Source organism: Budorcas taxicolor, chromosome 9, assembly GCF_023091745.1.
Source record: "Budorcas taxicolor isolate Tak-1 chromosome 9, Takin1.1, whole genome shotgun sequence".
NCBI classification, from domain to species: Eukaryota; Metazoa; Chordata; class Mammalia; order Artiodactyla; family Bovidae; genus Budorcas; species Budorcas taxicolor.
The window spans coordinates 72,691,272-72,708,732 of NC_068918.1; the positions used below are offsets into that span (position 1 = coordinate 72,691,272).

Consider the following 17,461-nt stretch of genomic DNA (forward strand, 5'->3'; position numbering starts at 1 on the left):
GAAAGTGAAAGAGGAGAATGAAAAAGTTGGCTTAAAGCTCAACATTCAGACCACTAAGATCATGGCATCTGGTCCCATCACTTCATGGGAAATAGATGGGGAAACAGTGGAAACAATGGCTGACTTTATTTTTCTGGGCTCCAAAATCACTGCAGATGGTGATTGCAGCCATGAAATTAAGATGCTTACTCCTTGGAAGGAAAGTTATGACCAACCTAGATAGCATATTAAAAAGCAGAGACATTACTTTGCCAACAAAGGTCTGTCTAGTCCAAAGCTATGGTTTTTCCAGTGGTCATGTATGGATGTGAGAAAAGCTGAGTGCCAAAGAATTGATGCTTTTGAACTGTGGTGTTGGAGAAGACTCTTAAGAGTCCTTTGGACTGCAAGGAAATCCAACCAGTGCATCCTAAAGATCAGTCCTGGGTGTTCATTGGAAGGACTGATGTTGAAGCTGAAACTCCAATACTTTGGCCACTGATGCAAAGAGCTGACTCATTTGAAAACACCCTGATGCTGGGAAAGATTGAGGGCAGGAGGAAAAGAGGACGACAGAGGACAAGATGGTTGGATGGTATCACCGACTCAATGGATGTGGGTCTGGGTGGATTCCAGGAGTTGGTGATGGACAGGGAGGCGTGGCATGCTGCGGTTCATGGGGTCACAAAGACTTGGACACAATTGAGCGACTGAACACTATAAGACTTTTCTCAAGAGATCAGCAATGATACTAATAATATGTACAAAGTACAGTATTTTGGTATGTACAATGAAATGTGTCAACACTTAGAATATAATTCAGTGAGCCAACACTTTACAAATGAGCAATTCAAGATATTACAAAATCATATATGGGCAAAATTAGATCCATTCAATGCTCAACATAGATTAATGAATTTTAATATAATAGAGAATGAAAGGTTGCTCATATCTTACATTGTATCTAACTTCTAAGATATTTGAAAAGGCTATTAAAATATTTCTCCCTTACTGTATATTTATGTGAAGTGGGTTTTTTAAAAAGATGACTTAAAAAAATTTTTGTTTTTAGGTTGTGCTGGGTCTTCATTGATGCACAAGGGTTTTCTCTAGTAGCGGCGAGTGGGGGCTATTTTGTTGCAGCCCATGGATTTCTCACTGCAGTGGCTTCTCTTGCCGTGGAGCACAGGCTTTAGGTGCATGGGCTTCAGTAGTTGCAGTATGTGGGCTCAGTAGTTGTCGCCTGTGGGTTCTAGGGTGCACAAGCTTCAGTAGTTATGGCACACAGGCTTAGTTGCTCCGCAGCATATGGAATGTTCCCAGACCAGGGATCAAACCCTTGTACAGGGAAGTCCTGAAGTGGGTTTTTTCATACTTCAGCCAAAACTTCATATTCTCGGAGTTTGAATGCAGAAGCAGATAAAAGAATACAGCTGTCTTATAATAAGCCAGACATTGACGAAGGGGGCTTCCCTGGTGACTCGGATGGCAAAGAATCTGCCTGCCACACAGGAGACACAGGTTTGATCCCTGGGTCAGGAAGATCCCCTGGAGGAGGAAATGGCAACCCACTCCAGTATTCTTGCCTGGAGAACTCCATCAATAGAGAAGCCTGGCGGGGTACAGTCCATGGGGTCACAGAGTCAGACATAACTGATCAATTAACATCTTTATATACCAACACTGAAGGCATATGCAAAGTTGTTTAAAAAAAAAAGACACCATCTTTTTCACTAAATTGTTTTGGAAAAGTTATTTTTCATAAAAAAATATTCTCATTAACATGTAATGGTCTTTTATTGTTATTTATTTATTTACGGTTGTGCTAGGTCTTTGTTGCAGTGTGTAGGCTTTCTCTAGTTGTGGAGTGTGGGTTTCACATCGTGGTGGCTTCTCTTTTAGCGGAGCACAGGCTCTAGAGCAGATGAGCTTCAGTAGTTGCAGGGCCCAGGTTTAGTTGCCCTGCGGCATGTGGAATCTTCCTGGACCAGGGATCAAACCCATGTTCCCTACATTGGCAGGCAGATTCTTAACTGCTGGCCCACCAGGGAAGTCCTGTTACTGTTATTTTAAAATGAATTACCAGGTATTTTATGTATTTCTCAGTTTTAATTTTTAATTTGGTGACTATCAACAGCTATAACCAAAAACAAAAGCACTATGGGAGTCTTCAAGAATTTTAAAGAATGTAATGTCATTCCAAGGCCAATATGCTTGAGACTCACTGATCTAAAATGTGTCAGACCATATCGCCTAATAGTCTTCCAATGGCTCCCCATATTCTCAGGATAAAAGCCACAAGTCCTTACATAGGCCCACCAGGCTCTGCTCTTATCTGTTCCCTCTCCATAAGCTATACCTCCACTCTCCCTGGCTCATTCCCTTTAGCCATACTTGTTTCTTTACTCTTCGTCCAATTAGCCATACACAATCCGTCTTAGGTACTTTTTATTGGAAGTTTTCTGACTGGAAAGTGATTTCCTCCGTTTTCTGCATGGCTATTTGCCTCACTTCCTTAAAGTCTCTGCACAAATGTCACCTCAATATTCTAACATGAGGCAGCCTATTTAAAACTGCAATGCTGCTGCTGCTGCTGCTGCTAGGTCGCTTCAGTTGTGTCTGACTCTGTGTGACCCCATAGACGGCAGCCCACCAGGCTCTGCCGCCCCTGGGATTCTCCAGGCAAGAACACTGGAGTGGGTTGCCATTGCCTTCTCCAATGCATGAAAGTGAAAAGTCAAAGTGAGGTCACTCAGTTGTGTCCGACTCTTAGCGACCTCATGGACTGCAGCCTACCAGGCTCCTCCGTCCATGGGATTGTCCAGGAAAGAGTACTGGAGTGGGGTGCTACTCTATTCTCCATAGTACCTTCTAACATTTGCTTATTATCTACAACTGATACAGTGTGCTGCTCCCCCAACTAGTGTTAATATAAGCCCCTAAAGCATGGGAAATGCTTGCCACATAGGACTCAACAAATATTTGTTGAATGTTGAATGAATGAAAGAATTCATCTGACAGCTTGTCAAGTCTCAAGACACATCCACCAAGTCCCAAAAGGATGCAATCTGCAGAGAGAGGACAATGCCAGCAAAGATTTTTTTTTTTTTTGAATTAAAGAAAAAGAAGGGATACGATGATCACAAAGTTCAATACTGAAAGCGTTATGGGCCTGAGAAAAACTCTTGGGAAAAGTGTGGGTTGGGAAATGTTATAAAGGTTGGGCAGGGTGCATTTAAGTGTCTGGCCCTGAACTACCTGCCCAACCCCTTCCTAACCCTCCCCTTCTTTATCCCTTCTATTCTCCCGCCTCTCCCGAAGCCACAGTTCCAAAGCCCTCCCTGGACCCCTCCACCAGAACACAAGTAGTCCACACCAAGAGACTGAAACATTTCTAAACTTTATGTAAAAAGCAACAATCAACTAGCCGGAAACGAGCCTCTAAATTCCGTCTCACTCCAGTGCCGTCTTCTCTAAAGTTTGCTCCACGGTCCAGCCACAGTTCTCAGGGGTCCTGACGGTCTCCCAACGCTGTGTTCCACAGGAAAACAGGGTCCACAGGAAGGCAGGTCATGCGGGACGCCCTGGATAAGCACCTCTGTACAAGGAAAGCACATGGAGAATCAGTTCACTTAAGAAAAAGCGAGAATGCAGGCGAACCCGGGGAACTCAGGGACAGGTACTCACGCACAGCGGTGATACCGCGGGGTCTCAGTTCTCCTCCGGCTTGTCGGCTGGCGGGCCGCAAGGCTGCAGCATCTTCTCCATCAAGTTGAAGCGGACTCGCGCTTTGCTCTCATTCTCGGCAATGGCGAAGTAGTTGAGAAGATCGAAGTGGCCCATGTAGGAGCAGTAGGAGTCGCGGTGCTGGTTCACCAGCCATTCCCACTTCGTGGTGTCCGCGTGGCCGGTCCCGATGTACTTGGACTGCAGATGCTCTAGCTGGCTGTGAATGGTGTAGCGGTCCGTCATCTCACCGCTTTTCCCTTTGCTCCCAGGTGAGAGGCAGCAGACTACAGGAAGGCGCTCTGGGACTTCAAGCGGGACGGCGGCACCTCGGAACCCACGCGGTCGCAGACGGATGGCGTCACAGCAACGAAGCCGCGCAGATTCGCGATCCCAGGTCTCAGAGGCGGAAGCAGAAGTGTAGTCTATCACCGAATTGGAGTTGCCTAGGCAACGCTACAAGTGGGCTGCCCCTGTAGAGAGTCCCGCCCACTTCGCAGAGCGTTGCATGCTGGTCCTTTTAGTAGCCCTTTCCTAAAAGGAGCTTTGCATGCTGGGACTTGTGGTCTCTGAGGGCTGGTAACACAGGCTCTTTAGGAACCCTGAGAAATGTTTAAAGGGTTTCCTTGGTGGCTCAGTGGTAAAGAGACCGCCTGCCAATTCAGGAGACTTGGGTTCTAGCCTTGGGTCGGGAAGATCCCTTGAAGAAGAAAATGGCAACCCACTCCAGTATTCTTGCCTGGGAAATCCCATGGACAGAGAAGCCTAGCAGGCTACAATCTATGGGGTCGCAAAAAGAGTCAGACACAATTTAGCGACTAAACAACAAGAAATGGAGAGATGTTTAAAAGGATGTTGGCGGCTTAATAGAGGGAGGTGTCTGGGAGGCAAGAGGCATCCTCAGGTGGTTTGGGGCTAAATGGACATGAGAAACTCTGCAGGACAGGGCAGGGATTGGGAATATGAACTCTTGGTATGACACCGCTTTCGGAGCTAACGAGGCACAGTAGTAGCCCGTTCACAACCGTGGGTGGGTCATCTTGAAGTCAGGAGACGCAAGTTCTGGTCCCAGCCACGTTTTACAAGTTGTGTGGAAAGTTATTTCATCGCTTGCAGGGCTGCCGTTTCCTGCCTGGTCACCAAAGTACATCACCAGTTCCGACACGTTCCGGCGTCTGCATCGAGCCGCTCCCTCCTCTTGAGCTTCTAATTTTGATAGTCTCCCTTCAACTTCTCACCACGCCCTACACGCCCTCAGCCTATAAATCTTTCTCAATGTTCCATGCTGCTCGCCTTCCCAGTTCTCCGTTCATACTGTTCCCGCTGCTTGGAATGTTTTGTTCCCCCGGCAAACACTTTCCCCTTTAAGTCACCTCGAAAGTATCTCCTTGAAATTGACTTTGGCTACTCCAGACAGATGGAAATTCTTCCTCTTTACCACTGTTATTTAAATCCAATTTTTGGTTTAAAGAACTTCCTCACACGAATACAAACTACTTAAGAAAAATTGTTTGCTTCTGTTGATGTATCATCTGTTTTCTTATGATATCCTCATAGCCTGGCAGAGATTGTTTCTCTAAAAACTTTTGATGAATGGGTAAATTGTATGGTAGCCATATAGAAAGAAATTTTTGCGGGGTGAAAGACAACTTTAAAATACTTTTATTCTGGTACAGAGTGGCAGTTACGTAGTACCAGTAAGTCTAGAGAGGTACAGTATGATGATTATAGTTAATGCTATATTGAATGCCGAAATTTTCCAGAGAGTAAATTTCAGGTGCCCTCAGGAGTTTGAGTAAGCACCTGAGATGGTGATGGACGGGGAAGCCTGGCGTGCTGCCCTCCATGGCATTGCAAAGAGTTGGACAGGACTGAGAGACTATAATGGGAGGAGATGCATATGTTAATTAGCTTGACAGTAGTAAATAACGTTTCACTGTATATATGTATGTGAAATCTTTTTGCACCCCTTAGATACACCTAGTTTTTATTTTTTTTAAAGAAAGATTGAAAAAATAAAATGACACAAATATCTTAAAGGATCAAATAAGTGTATCAAAAATGAAAAAAAAAAGTTACCCCTTCAGTTCAAACTTTGTTACAACAAATGTTTCCTTCCTAAAACCTAGAAACTAATATAAGGCATGCTTGTGGATTTACCATCCAGATGTATCAAACTTGGCCTTTTGCCATTTTTGTTTCCAACTTCATTATTTTGTTTTGGCTTTGTTTTTTTAAAGAAATAAAACCATACAAATAAACTCAAAAAGTTCTCTGTATTGCTGTCCCTAACTTACTTTAGGATCCTATCTTGAGTTTAGAATTAATCTTTCCTGAGCCTGCTTCAGGAATGTTTTTGACTGCTGCAAGTTTGTATATCCATAAACAATAGATGTCTTTGTTATGCATGTTTTAAAGCTTCATAAATCTCATGGACAGAGGAGCCAGTCCATGGGGTTGCAAAGAGTCAGACACAACTTAGCAACTAAACAATGACAATAAATGACACAGATAAATGCGTGTACTGTTATGAAAGTTGTTTTTTTTTCCTTTTCAGCATCCTTGTTGATATATATAGCTATAGCTATGTGTTTTATTTAGCATTTTTAAAAATGTGTTTATTAACCTATTGTATTCCTGCTTCTGTGAATTGCATATTCTTATCCTTTGCCCATTTTCTTATAGGGATGTTTGTCTTCTTCTTACTAATTTTTAAGGAGATCTTTAAATATTCAGGATACTAGGCTTGCCACTTACATGCAATGAAAAACTTTTTTTCCAGTCTAAGGTTCATCTTTATCCTTTATGGTATGTTTCGTTATACAGAAGTTAATTTTAAAGTAGTCAGATGTTACTAATGTTCCTTTATGGTTTATCCTTTTTGCATTTGGTTTGAAAAATGAAACAAAAACAAAAAACAAAAACAAAAAAAGCCCTCTTTTCTACTCTGGGACCATAAAAAATAGTTTTCTTCATTTTCTTGTAAAAGTTTTAGAATTTTGTTTTTCATATTTAGACACTTAATTCACCTGGAAGGTTTTGTTTCTTTAGGGATCCAATTAGAAGGAAATGTCAATCGACTCCAGTATTCTTGCTTGGAAAATCCTATAGACAGAGGAGCCTGGCAGGCTATACAGTTCATGGGATCACAAAGAGTAGGACACGATTGAGCACATAAACTCAACTCAACTCATATGGCTAACTAGTTAAATATGTTTCTATGTGGCTAACAGTGATAACCAGTCACTCACTAAATAGTACATCCTTTCCCTACCCATCTTTCATGCTTCTGTTGTACATGTAGGTCTGTTTCTGGGCATTGTGTTCTATTAGTCTCTTTGCTGTGCCCATACCAGTGACACCAGATCTTAATTATTGTATCGTTATAATAAGTCTTGATATCTGACAATGTAAAAGTCTGTAGAATTTCCTTCTTTCATAAATGTCTTCATAATTCTTGATCCTTTGCTCTTCCATATGAATTTAGACTGTCAGTAAAATCCTCACAGAAACCGTGATTGAGTTGTTAAATAAAGCCATGAAAGTCAATATTATTTCCATATCATTAAGAATGATTCTAAGGATATGAGAGAAAAACCTCAAATTTGAAGACCTTTGGAGCTAGATAGAAAATATTTATATGTATTAATTAAGACCCAAGGTGTATTAGTTTGCTAGGGCTGCCAAAACAAAATGCCACAAACTGGATGACTTAAACAATAGAAATGTATTTCCTTCCAGTTCTATCAACGCGTTGCAGGATTGGTTTCACTATGAGGACTCTCTCATTGTCTCACAGATGGCCATCTTCTCTCTGTCTTCATATGATTTTCCTGCGTGTTTCTGAGTCCTAATCTCCTCTTCTTAGAAAGGCACAAGTCATCCTGAATTAGAGTCGGCACATATCACCTCATTTCACGTAAAGGTCCTATCTCTAAATGCAGTCACCTTGTAAGTTACGAGGGGTGAGGACGCCAGTGTTTGTTTGAACTAGGGTAGGGGTAGGGAGGTTCATCACTGTTTTATACAGTGATGTGGAATATATGAGAACTTTTGAAAACATTTATAATTTGTGAAAATAATATAAGTACATGAAATCTTGTCAGACAATTGCAATACTTAAAAGGAAAACTGAAGAATTACATTGAAAGTTATGGTATAAAATATTTGAGAGTAAAAATTTGGAATGAAACTAAATTTTATCGGAAAGCCTGTTAAAAATGACTGTGAACATTTGCTGAAAATAAATAGTTTAGGATTTTTTGCTGAGCGTGAAAGTTTAAGGAAGGCTTCCTTGGTGGCTCAGTAGTGAAGACTCCTGCCAGTGCAGGAGACATGGGTTCAGTCTCTGATCTGAGAAGATCCCAGTGCTGTGGGGCAACTAAGCCCATGCACCACAACTACTGAGCCTGTGCTCTGGAGCTGCAACTACTGCAGCCCATGTGCCCTGGAGTCCATGCTCTGCAACAAGAGAAACCGCTGCCGAGAGAAGTCCACTCACCACAACTTGAGAGTATGCCCTGCTTGCCACCACTAGAGAAGAGCTTGAACAATGAAGATCCGGCCCAGCCAACCCCAAAAAAAAGTTTAAGGAAAGAGGCACTTCTTCGATTTATGTCTTTAATAAATTGAACATTAGCTTTAAAAATCTAAATGAACCTCTGAATATTATTTTGTACAAAAGATCCTCAAAGTCACCAAGAAAGCCTTCCATGTATCAACATCAGCATATAGATAACACAAAAACCCTGCTTCACTTTTAATTGTAGTTACACTGAATTTATAGATTTATTTGGGGAATTGTCATCTTAACTATATTGAATGTTCTCATCTGGTACATAGTAAATATTTCCATTTATTTAAGTCTAATTTTTTGACTTTAAATAAAGCTTATGTAATTTTCTCCAAATGGATCTTTTATGTCTTCTATCAGATTTATCCCTGGGTATATGCTATATATATATTTAAAGATGTTCCTTATGAGCCTTAAATTGTCATCTTGTAAAGAGTATCACATTTTCTTACATTTCTTGCTAATAAAGAATTTTGGTCTGGAACCAGTGGTCTTGTTGGTGAGATATGTCAGGAGAACTGTTACTATTTCCTGTTCCAAGATATTACCTTAAGCCTGTTAGGTTACTTCAATATAACTATCAAATGCCATCTTATATTTTGGCATTTAAAGAAAATAAGCAAGCCAAGTTTCCAATGGAAAGGATATAGAATAAAAGATGTATAAGGAAAAGAAAGTATATCTGTTTTAGGGGGAAAATTATACTTTAATCCATTTCTTAAGTCCAGTAATGCAAGGCAACATTTTTCTCTTTTCATCTTTTCTTGGTCTATCTTTATAGCTGCTGGCTTAAAATTTTTTTAAGTCATTTAATATTTTGAATGGTCAAGGTTTCATTCAAGACCAAAAAAGTATACAAAAGAATGCATATTTCAACATCTACCCATTTCCCATCTTCAGTAAGTAACAATTGCTATGTGTATGTTGTTTATCCTTCCAGAGATTTTAAAAATGAAAGCACAAATGTATATGATATACTTATTTAAGTGCCTACAGATATATTTGGTATTTAACCCTTCTTAAAATTTAGATGGTAGCAAAATGCTTGCCATAGTTCTCTACTTCTACTTTTTTGTTTGCTTTTTGTTTTATTTTCTTGGACATATCGTGGTGATCATCTCGTATGAATACATAAAAAACTTCCTCATCCTTTTTGATTTTTGGTCTTGGTTTAAACCTGCATAATAGTCCATTTATGGGTGTATTATTATAAATAAACACCCTCTTATTGATTATCAAATGTCTTGGGTATCCAGAAATTATATTTAAGTTTTATTACTATTGTAGAAAAATACAAAGTTCAAATTGAAATGAACTAAAATCACATCTCCTTTGGTGAAATAATTATTTTAGATATCCTTTTTCTGTAAGGAAATTTTAAAATATCAAAAGGATTTTCTGTATGTCCAGGTGCTGATATCATGTTTCACACTAGGGGTCGCCAAAACAGTATTTAAAGCCAAGAAACAAGTCAGTAGCTCAGTTCAGTCGCTCAGTTGGGTCTGACTCTTTGCGACCCCATGGACTACTGCACGCCAGGCCTCACTGTCCATCACTAACTTCCGGAGCTTGCTCAGACTCATGTCCATCGAGTTGGTGATGCCATCCAACCATCTCATTCTCTGTCGTCCCCTTCTCCTCCCACCTTCAATCTTTCCCAGCATCCGGGTCTTTTCCAATGAGTCATTTCTTCCCATTGGCTGGCTGAAGTACTGGAGTTGCAGTTTCAATGAATATTCAGGACTGATTTCACTTAGGATGGACTGGTTGGATCTCCTTGCTGTCCAAGGGATCCTCAAGAGTCTTCTCCAACAGCACAGTTCAAACACATCAATTCTTTGGCACTCAGTTTTCTTTATAGTTCAACTCTCACATCCATACATGACCACTGGGAAAACCATAGCTTTGACTAGGAGGACTTTTGTTGGCAAAGTGATGTCTGCTTTTTAATACGCTGTCTAGGTTGGTCGTAACTTTTCTTCCAAGAAGCGTCTTTTAATTTCATGGCTGCAAGCACCATCTGCAGTGATTTTGGAGCAGAAGAATATAAAGCCTGTCACTGTTTCCACTGTTTCTCCATCTATTTCCCATTAAGTGATCTCCACCGGATGCCATGATCTTGGTTTTCTGAATGTTGAGCTTTAAGCCAAACTTTTCACTCTCCTCTTTCACTTTTATCAGAGGCTCTTTAGTTCTTTTTCGCTTTCTGCTATAAGGGTGGTGCCATCTGCATATCTGAGGTCATTGATATTTCTCCTGGCAATACTGATTTCAGCTTGTGCTTCATCCAGCCCGGCATTTTGCATGATGTACTCTGCATATAAGTTAAATAAGCAGGGTTGACGTACAGCCTTGACATACTCCTTTCCCAATTTGGAATCAGTCTATTGTTCCATGTCTGATTCTAACTGTTGCTTCTTGACCTGCATACAGATTTCTCAGGAGGCAGGTCAGGTGCTCTTGTATTCCCATCTTTTTCAGAATTTTCCACAGTTTGTTGTCATCCACATAGTCAAAGGCTTTGGCATAGTCAATAAAGCAGAAATAGATGTTTTTCTGGAACTCTTTCACTTTTTTGATGATCCAACAGATGTTGGCAACTTGATCTCTGGTTCCTCTGCATTTTCTAAATCCAGCTTGAACATCTGGAGGTTCACATTTCATGTACTGTTGAAGCCTGGCTTGGAGAATTTTAACCATTACTTTGCTAGTGTGAGAGAGAGTGAAATTGTGCAGTAGTTTGAACATTATTTGGCATTGGAATGAAACATTCTTTAGCATTTCTTTGGGACTGGAATGAAAACTGACCTTTTCCAGTCCTGTGGCCATTGCTGAGGTTTCCACATTTGCTGGCATACTGAGTGCAGCACTTTCACAGCATCATCTTTTAGGATTTGAAATAGCTCAACTGGAATTCCATCACCTCCACTAGCTCTGTTCACAGTGATGCTTCCTAAAGCCCACCTGGCTTGGCATTCTAGGATGTCTGGCTCTTGGTGGGTGATCACACCATTGTGGTTATCTGGGTCATGAAGATTTTTTTGTATAGTTCTTCTGTGTATTCTTGCCACCTCTTCTTAATATCTTCTGCTTCTGTTAGGTCCATACCATTTCTGTCCTTTGTTGTGCCCATCTTTGCATGAAATGTTCCCTTGGTAGCTCTAATTTTCTTGAAGAGATCTCTAGTCTTTCCCATTCTATTGTTTTCCTCTATTTCTTTGCATTGATCGCTGAGGAAGGCTTTCTTATCTCTCCTTGCTATTCTTTGGAACTCTGCATTCAAATGGGTATATCTTTCCTTTTCTCCTTTGCCTTTAGCTTCTCTTCTTTTCTCCATTTATAAGGCCTCCTCAGACAACCATTTTGCCTTTCTGCACTTGTTTTTCTTGGGGATGGTCTCGATCACTGCCTCCTGTACAATGTCACAAACCTCTGTCCATAGTTTTTCAGGGACTCTATCTATCAGATATAATCCTGTAGTTGAGAACATTTTATTATTAGGCACCTTGAGTATCTCAACTATGGTAAGCAGGAAAAGTACATTATGACTGAAATGCTGAAGACAAAACTTTGGTTTGCTGTATTTTCAAAGGCAACTAAGACTTTTATACAGAGAAGGCAATGGCAACCCACTCCAGTACTCTTGCCTGGCAAATCCCATGGACAGAGGAGCCTGGTAGGCTGCAGTTCATGGGGTCACTAGGAGTCTGACACGACTGAGCAACTTCACTTTCACTTTTCACTTTCATGCTTTGGAGAAGGAAATGGCAACCCACTCCAGTGTTCTTGTCTGGAGAATCCCAGGGACGGGGGAGCCTGGTGGGCGGCCATCTATGGGGTCGCACAGAGTCAGACACGACTGAAGTGACTTAGCAGCAGCAGCAGCAACAAGACTTTTATAACATAGGAGAAAACTAAGTTATCTTTATCATCATAGAGATTTTACTTTAGGGTTTTACATTTAGTTGGAATAAGCGATGATGTGGAATTTAGGTAATATGGAATTTATGGAACTTTTAAAAAGAAGTTTGCTGGACATGATCTTACTTTGCTGAGGTTAAAAATGTCTTTAACTCCAGCTTTTATTCTTCCAGCTACCATAGGTTTCATATATTGGAGCAGATCTAGAACTCTTAATTTTTGTAGGGTTTTACTTCTAATTGGGCACATACTTCAAAAGTGTAAAATGTTCTGTACTTTAAGAGTTCTCCTTGGGCAGATATGATTGCCATGGGTTTGTAGTCAATAACTTGTCATTTGAGATTTTATAGGCTGGTCCTTCTCTGTTTAGTAATAATAGTCAATGACACACTGGTATAATTTTTGAACAAAAATTTCTCATAGGATAAGTTGCACAAAGGAACTTTGAAGTATTATGCATATTTTCCATTTGTTGCAGTAATTTGAAATCTTGCAGCATTAGGATTAATGATTTATATATCATAGGTGCTGAATCAATATTCAATGAATAGATCAGTGACTGAATGTTCATGACAGCATCTTAAGTGACAAGGAAAGATTGGAAACAAGCTTGGTGCCAACAAAACAGGAATAATTATATAAATTATGCTATAAACAGAGTATACATGGCATATCTCATTTGAATATAAGTTCCTTTGAAACGTGTGACTTTTTTTCCATCATTTAAGCATGGTGGTTTACCCATTGTCAGTGTTCAATAAATATTCATTGAATTAGAATAGCAAACATCCTCTTCCAACAACACAAGAGAAGACTCTACACATGGACATCACCAGATGGTCAACACCAAAATCAGATTGATTATATTCTTTGCAGCCAAAGATGGAGAAGCTCTATACAGTCAACAAAAACAAGATCAGGAGCTGACTGTGGCTCAGATCATGAACTCCTTATTACCAAATTCAGACTTAAATTGAAGAGAGTAGGGAAAACCCCTAGACCATTCAGGTATGACCTAAATCAAATCCCTTATGATTATACAGTGGAAGTGAGAAAGAGATTTAAGGGACTAGATCTGATAGATAGAGTGCCTGATGAACTATGGATGGAGGTTCATGACATTGTACAGGAGACAGGGATCAAGACCATCCCCATGGAAAAGAAATGCAAAAAAAGCAAAATGGCTGTCTGAGGAGGCCTTACAAATAGCTGTGAAAAGAAGAGAGGTGAAAAGCAAAGGAGAAAAGGAAAGATATAAGCATCTGAATGCAGAGTTCCAAAGAATAGCAAGAAGAGATAAGAAAGCCTTCTTCAGCGATCAATGCAAAGAAATCGAGGAAAACAACAGAATGGGAAAGACTAGAGATCTCTTCAAGAAAATTAGACATACCAAGGAAACATTTCATGCAAAGATGGGCTCGATAAAGGACAGAAATGGTATGGACCTAACAGAAGCAGAAGATATTAAGAAGAGGTGGCAAGAATACATGGAAGAACTGTACAAAAAAGATCTTCATGACCCAGATAATCATGATGATGTGATCACTAATCTAGAGCCAGACCTCTTGGAATGTGAAGTCAAGTGGCCTTAGAAAGCATCACTGTGAACAAAGCTAGTGGAGGTGATGGAATTCCAGTTGAGCTGTTTCAAATCCGGAAAGATGATGCTGTGAAAGTGCTGCACTCAGTATGCCAGCAAATTTGGAAAACTCAGCAGTGGCCACAGGACTGGAAAAGGTCAGTTTTCATTCCAATTCCAAAGAAAGGCAATGCCAAAGAATGCTCAAACTACCACACAATTGCACTCATCTCACATGCTAGTAAAGTAATGCTCAAAATTCTCCAAGCCAGACTTCAGCAATACTTGAACTGTGAACTCCCTGATGTTCAAGCTTGTTTTACAAAAGGCAGAGGAACCAGAGATCAAATTGCCAACATCTGCTGGATCATGGAAAAAGCAAGAGAGTTCCAGAAAAACATCTATTTCTGCTTTATTGACTATGCCAAAGCCTTTGACTGTTGGATCACAATAAACTGTGGAAAATTCTGAAAGAGATGGGAATACCAGACCACCTAACCTGCCTCTTGAGAAATCTGTATGCAGGTCAGGAAGCAACAGTTAGAACTGGACATGGAACAACAGACTGGTTCCAAATAGGAAAAGGAGTATGTCAAGGCTGTATATTGTCACCCTGCTTATTTAACTTCTACGCAGAGTACATCATGAGAAATGCTGGACTGAAAGAAACACAAGCTGGAATCAAGATTGCCAGGAGAAATATCAATAACCTCAGATATGCAGATGACACCACCCTTATGGCAGAAAGTGAAGAGGAGCTAAAAAGCCTCTTGATGAAAGTGAAAGAGGAGAGTGAAAAAGTTGGCTTAAAGCTCAACATTCAGAAAACGAAGATCATGGCATCTGGTCCCATCACTTCATGGGAAATAGATGGGGAAACAGTGGAAACAGTGTCAGACTTTATTTTTGGGGGCTCCAAAATCACTGCAGATGGTGACTGCAGCCATGAAATTAAAAGACGCTTACTCCTTGGAAGAAAAGTTATGACCAACCAAGATAGTATATTAAAAACCAGAGACATTACTTTGCCAACAAAGGTCTGTCTAGTCAAGGTTATGGTTTTTCCTGTGGTCATGTATGGATATGAGAGTTGGACTGTGAAGAAGGCTGAGCACCGAAGAATTGATGCTTTTGAACTGTGGTGTTGGAGAAGACTCTTGAGAGTCCCTTGGACTGCGAGGAGATCCAACCAGTCCAGTCTGAAAGAGATCAACCCTGGGATTTCTTTGGAAGGAATGATGCTCAAACTGAAGCTCCAGTACTTTGGCCACCTCATGCGAAGAGTTGACTCATTGGAAAAGACTCTGATGCTGGGAGGGATTGGGGGCAGAAGGAGAAGGGGACGACAGAAGATGAGATGGCTGGATGGCATCACGGACTCGATGGGCGTGAGTCTGAGTGAACTCCGGGAGATGGTGATGGACAGGGAGGCCTGGCGTGCTGCGATTCATGGGGTCGCAAAGAGTCGGACACGACTGAGCGACTGAACTGAACTGAACTGGGTTAAGCGTGAGTAGCCCCAAATCGCAAAGCATCCCCCAGGAACTGGGACTGTCCACCTCAAAATAACAACCATCCTTTACCCTATAAGAGACATAGATTTTGGGGGAATAATTTTTCTTATGGAGTTAATGTCAGAGAAAAAGACCCATGACAAGGCTTTACAAAATTAGGAATATCTACATTTTAACTGTTTTAGAATTGCTTCAATCAGTTATCTAAAAAGATTGCAAGGGATAGTTTTCATAGCTGAGCCAATTCAAGTGAGGTCCGTGAACATCTGTAATCAGAAATTAGGATACAGAATCTAAGAACAAGAAATGAAATGGATGGGACTGATGTATGCAACATTTCAGCTATCCAATTAAACATAAGATTCATTCTTGTCTACGTGCAGTAAAAGTCAAGGATGAACCTGGAGGAAAGGAGTTGAGTTTATACCTTTCTTCTGATTTGCATTTGAGCAAGTGTTAGTTTTGGGGTCTGTTTTAATTTTAATTAATTTATGGCTGTGCTGAGTCTTCGCTGCTGCGTGGGCTTTTTCTCTAGTTGTAGTGAACAGGGGCTGCTCTCCAGTCGCAATGCACGGGATTCTCATTGTGATAGCTTCTCTTCTCGTGGAGCACAGGCTCTGGAGAGTGCAGGATTCAGTAGCTGAAGTTCATGGGCTCAGTACTTGTGGCCCATGGGCTTAGTTACTCTGCAGCATGTGGGATCTTCCCGGTCCAGGGATCAAAACCATGTCTCCTGCATTGGTAAGTGGATTCTTTACCACTGAGCCACCAGGGAAGCCCCACTAGTGAAGGTTTAATGCCTGCAGTTTTGAATCAACATGGGCAGTTGTTTCATCTTGAATTTTTAGAACAAGTGTATGTGCAGCAGAGAAGACTTTGGGCTTATCAAGGTATGGTGTTTTTCACTCTTCACAAGTTGCACTTGATTTCATAAAACAAAAAACTGTTTCAAAGTCTGCATATGTGCTGTTGTGATCTTTATTCTTTTGTATTATTTCTTCTTCACATGTCACCTATGAGTGTTTTCTAACAGCATTCCCAAAAGGTTCTATGTTAATAAGCTGTGCACAGTGGCCCAGAAAGAAAATGACACAGAAGCAGGCCTAATACTTTTAATGCTGTTGATTTATTTATGGTAGCTTAAGGCCAAAAAGGAATTTGGAGGATGGGAGAGATTGGCACACACAGTCATGACAAAGTACCAGCGGTGCCCTTTCCCCACCTGTTCCTTTTGCATTTTTTTCAGCTTATGTAAACCACTCTACAAATGCAGTTTCAAGTCTCCCCATTTCCAACTAGATCTCTGCCTCTAAGCCTCTCTTGCAAAGGAATTCTAGCATTACAGCTACTGAGGACTGCTCTAATAATAAGTTTTAGGGAGTAAAACTGTTGAGTTAGGAACTGGTTTGCTCTATAGAAATATAGACATATCTCCAGTTACCGCCTCTTCTATGGGGCCCTCAAGAGAGAGCAAAATGCTGTTGGTTTAGCCTTTTGTCTCTACTTTTATGTCCCCTGATTTGTTAGGATAATCTTTATATTCGGCTTAATAGTTTAGCTTTAAAAACTCAGAAAAGCGCCTGAAGTTTTGTCCGAGTCTAGGTGCAGTTCTGCCCCTAGATCAAGACAAGAGTGGGCCTTGAACTGGGCCCCCCTCAGTTTAGAGGGTCCTGCCAAGGCTCCCCTCTAGCTGTACTCTCCCAAGAGCTGAAAAGTCCTTGGGTCAAGGGACGTACCTATCCCTGTTGATACTCCCTTTAACCCCTGGCTCACACACACACACAGATCAAGTTTTGAAACACAAATTCCAAGAACTATAGAACTTGTGCAGGCTTCCTCCTGCTCTGTCCTTCTAAAGGCTAACCTTACTGCTGGTGTGTACACCCCTTGGCCTGCAAAGGGCCCAAAGAATGGCTACTGGCTGGGGTGTTTACTTTATGAACTCAAAGAGGCAAATTGAGGAATTTCACTTGAAGGAGTTGGCATGGAGGCCTCTCTTAGAGATGACTTTAAGGACTCACAGTTCTACCTATAATTCAGAAAAGGTTGTTGTTGTTTAGTTGCTAAGTCATGGCTGACTCTTTTGTGACCCCCTGGACTGTAGCCCACCAGGCTCCTCTATCCATGGGATTTTCCAGGCAAGAATATTGTAGTGGGTTGCCATTTCCT

The 17,461-nt window shown here is 41.0% G+C and overlaps 1 protein-coding gene across 2 annotated transcripts; it reads right to left on the bottom strand.

Moving 5' to 3' along the window:
- Nucleotides 1-3,360: 3,360 nt before the first annotated feature.
- On the bottom strand, nt 3,361-4,057 carry SF3B5 (splicing factor 3b subunit 5). 2 transcript variants are annotated; one of them, XM_052645923.1, is made up of 2 exons: nt 3,671-4,057; nt 3,361-3,577 (listed from the first exon to the last, which is right to left on the bottom strand). In XM_052645923.1, exon 1 carries the CDS (start codon nt 3,949-3,951, stop codon nt 3,691-3,693), a length of 261 nt encoding a protein of 86 aa, XP_052501883.1. In that variant the 5' UTR covers nt 3,952-4,057; the 3' UTR covers nt 3,361-3,577; nt 3,671-3,690. The 2 variants fall into 2 exon arrangements, with proteins under 2 accessions (XP_052501883.1, XP_052501882.1); XM_052645922.1 differs by having other exon boundaries at nt 3,667-4,057.
- Between the last annotated feature and the right edge of the window lie 13,404 nt (nt 4,058-17,461).

Bases quoted from the DNA above. Each gene is read 5' to 3' on its own strand.
- SF3B5 (XM_052645923.1), bottom strand. From the start codon at position 3,951: ATGACGGACCGCTACACCATTCACAGCCAGCTAGAGCATCTGCAGTCC.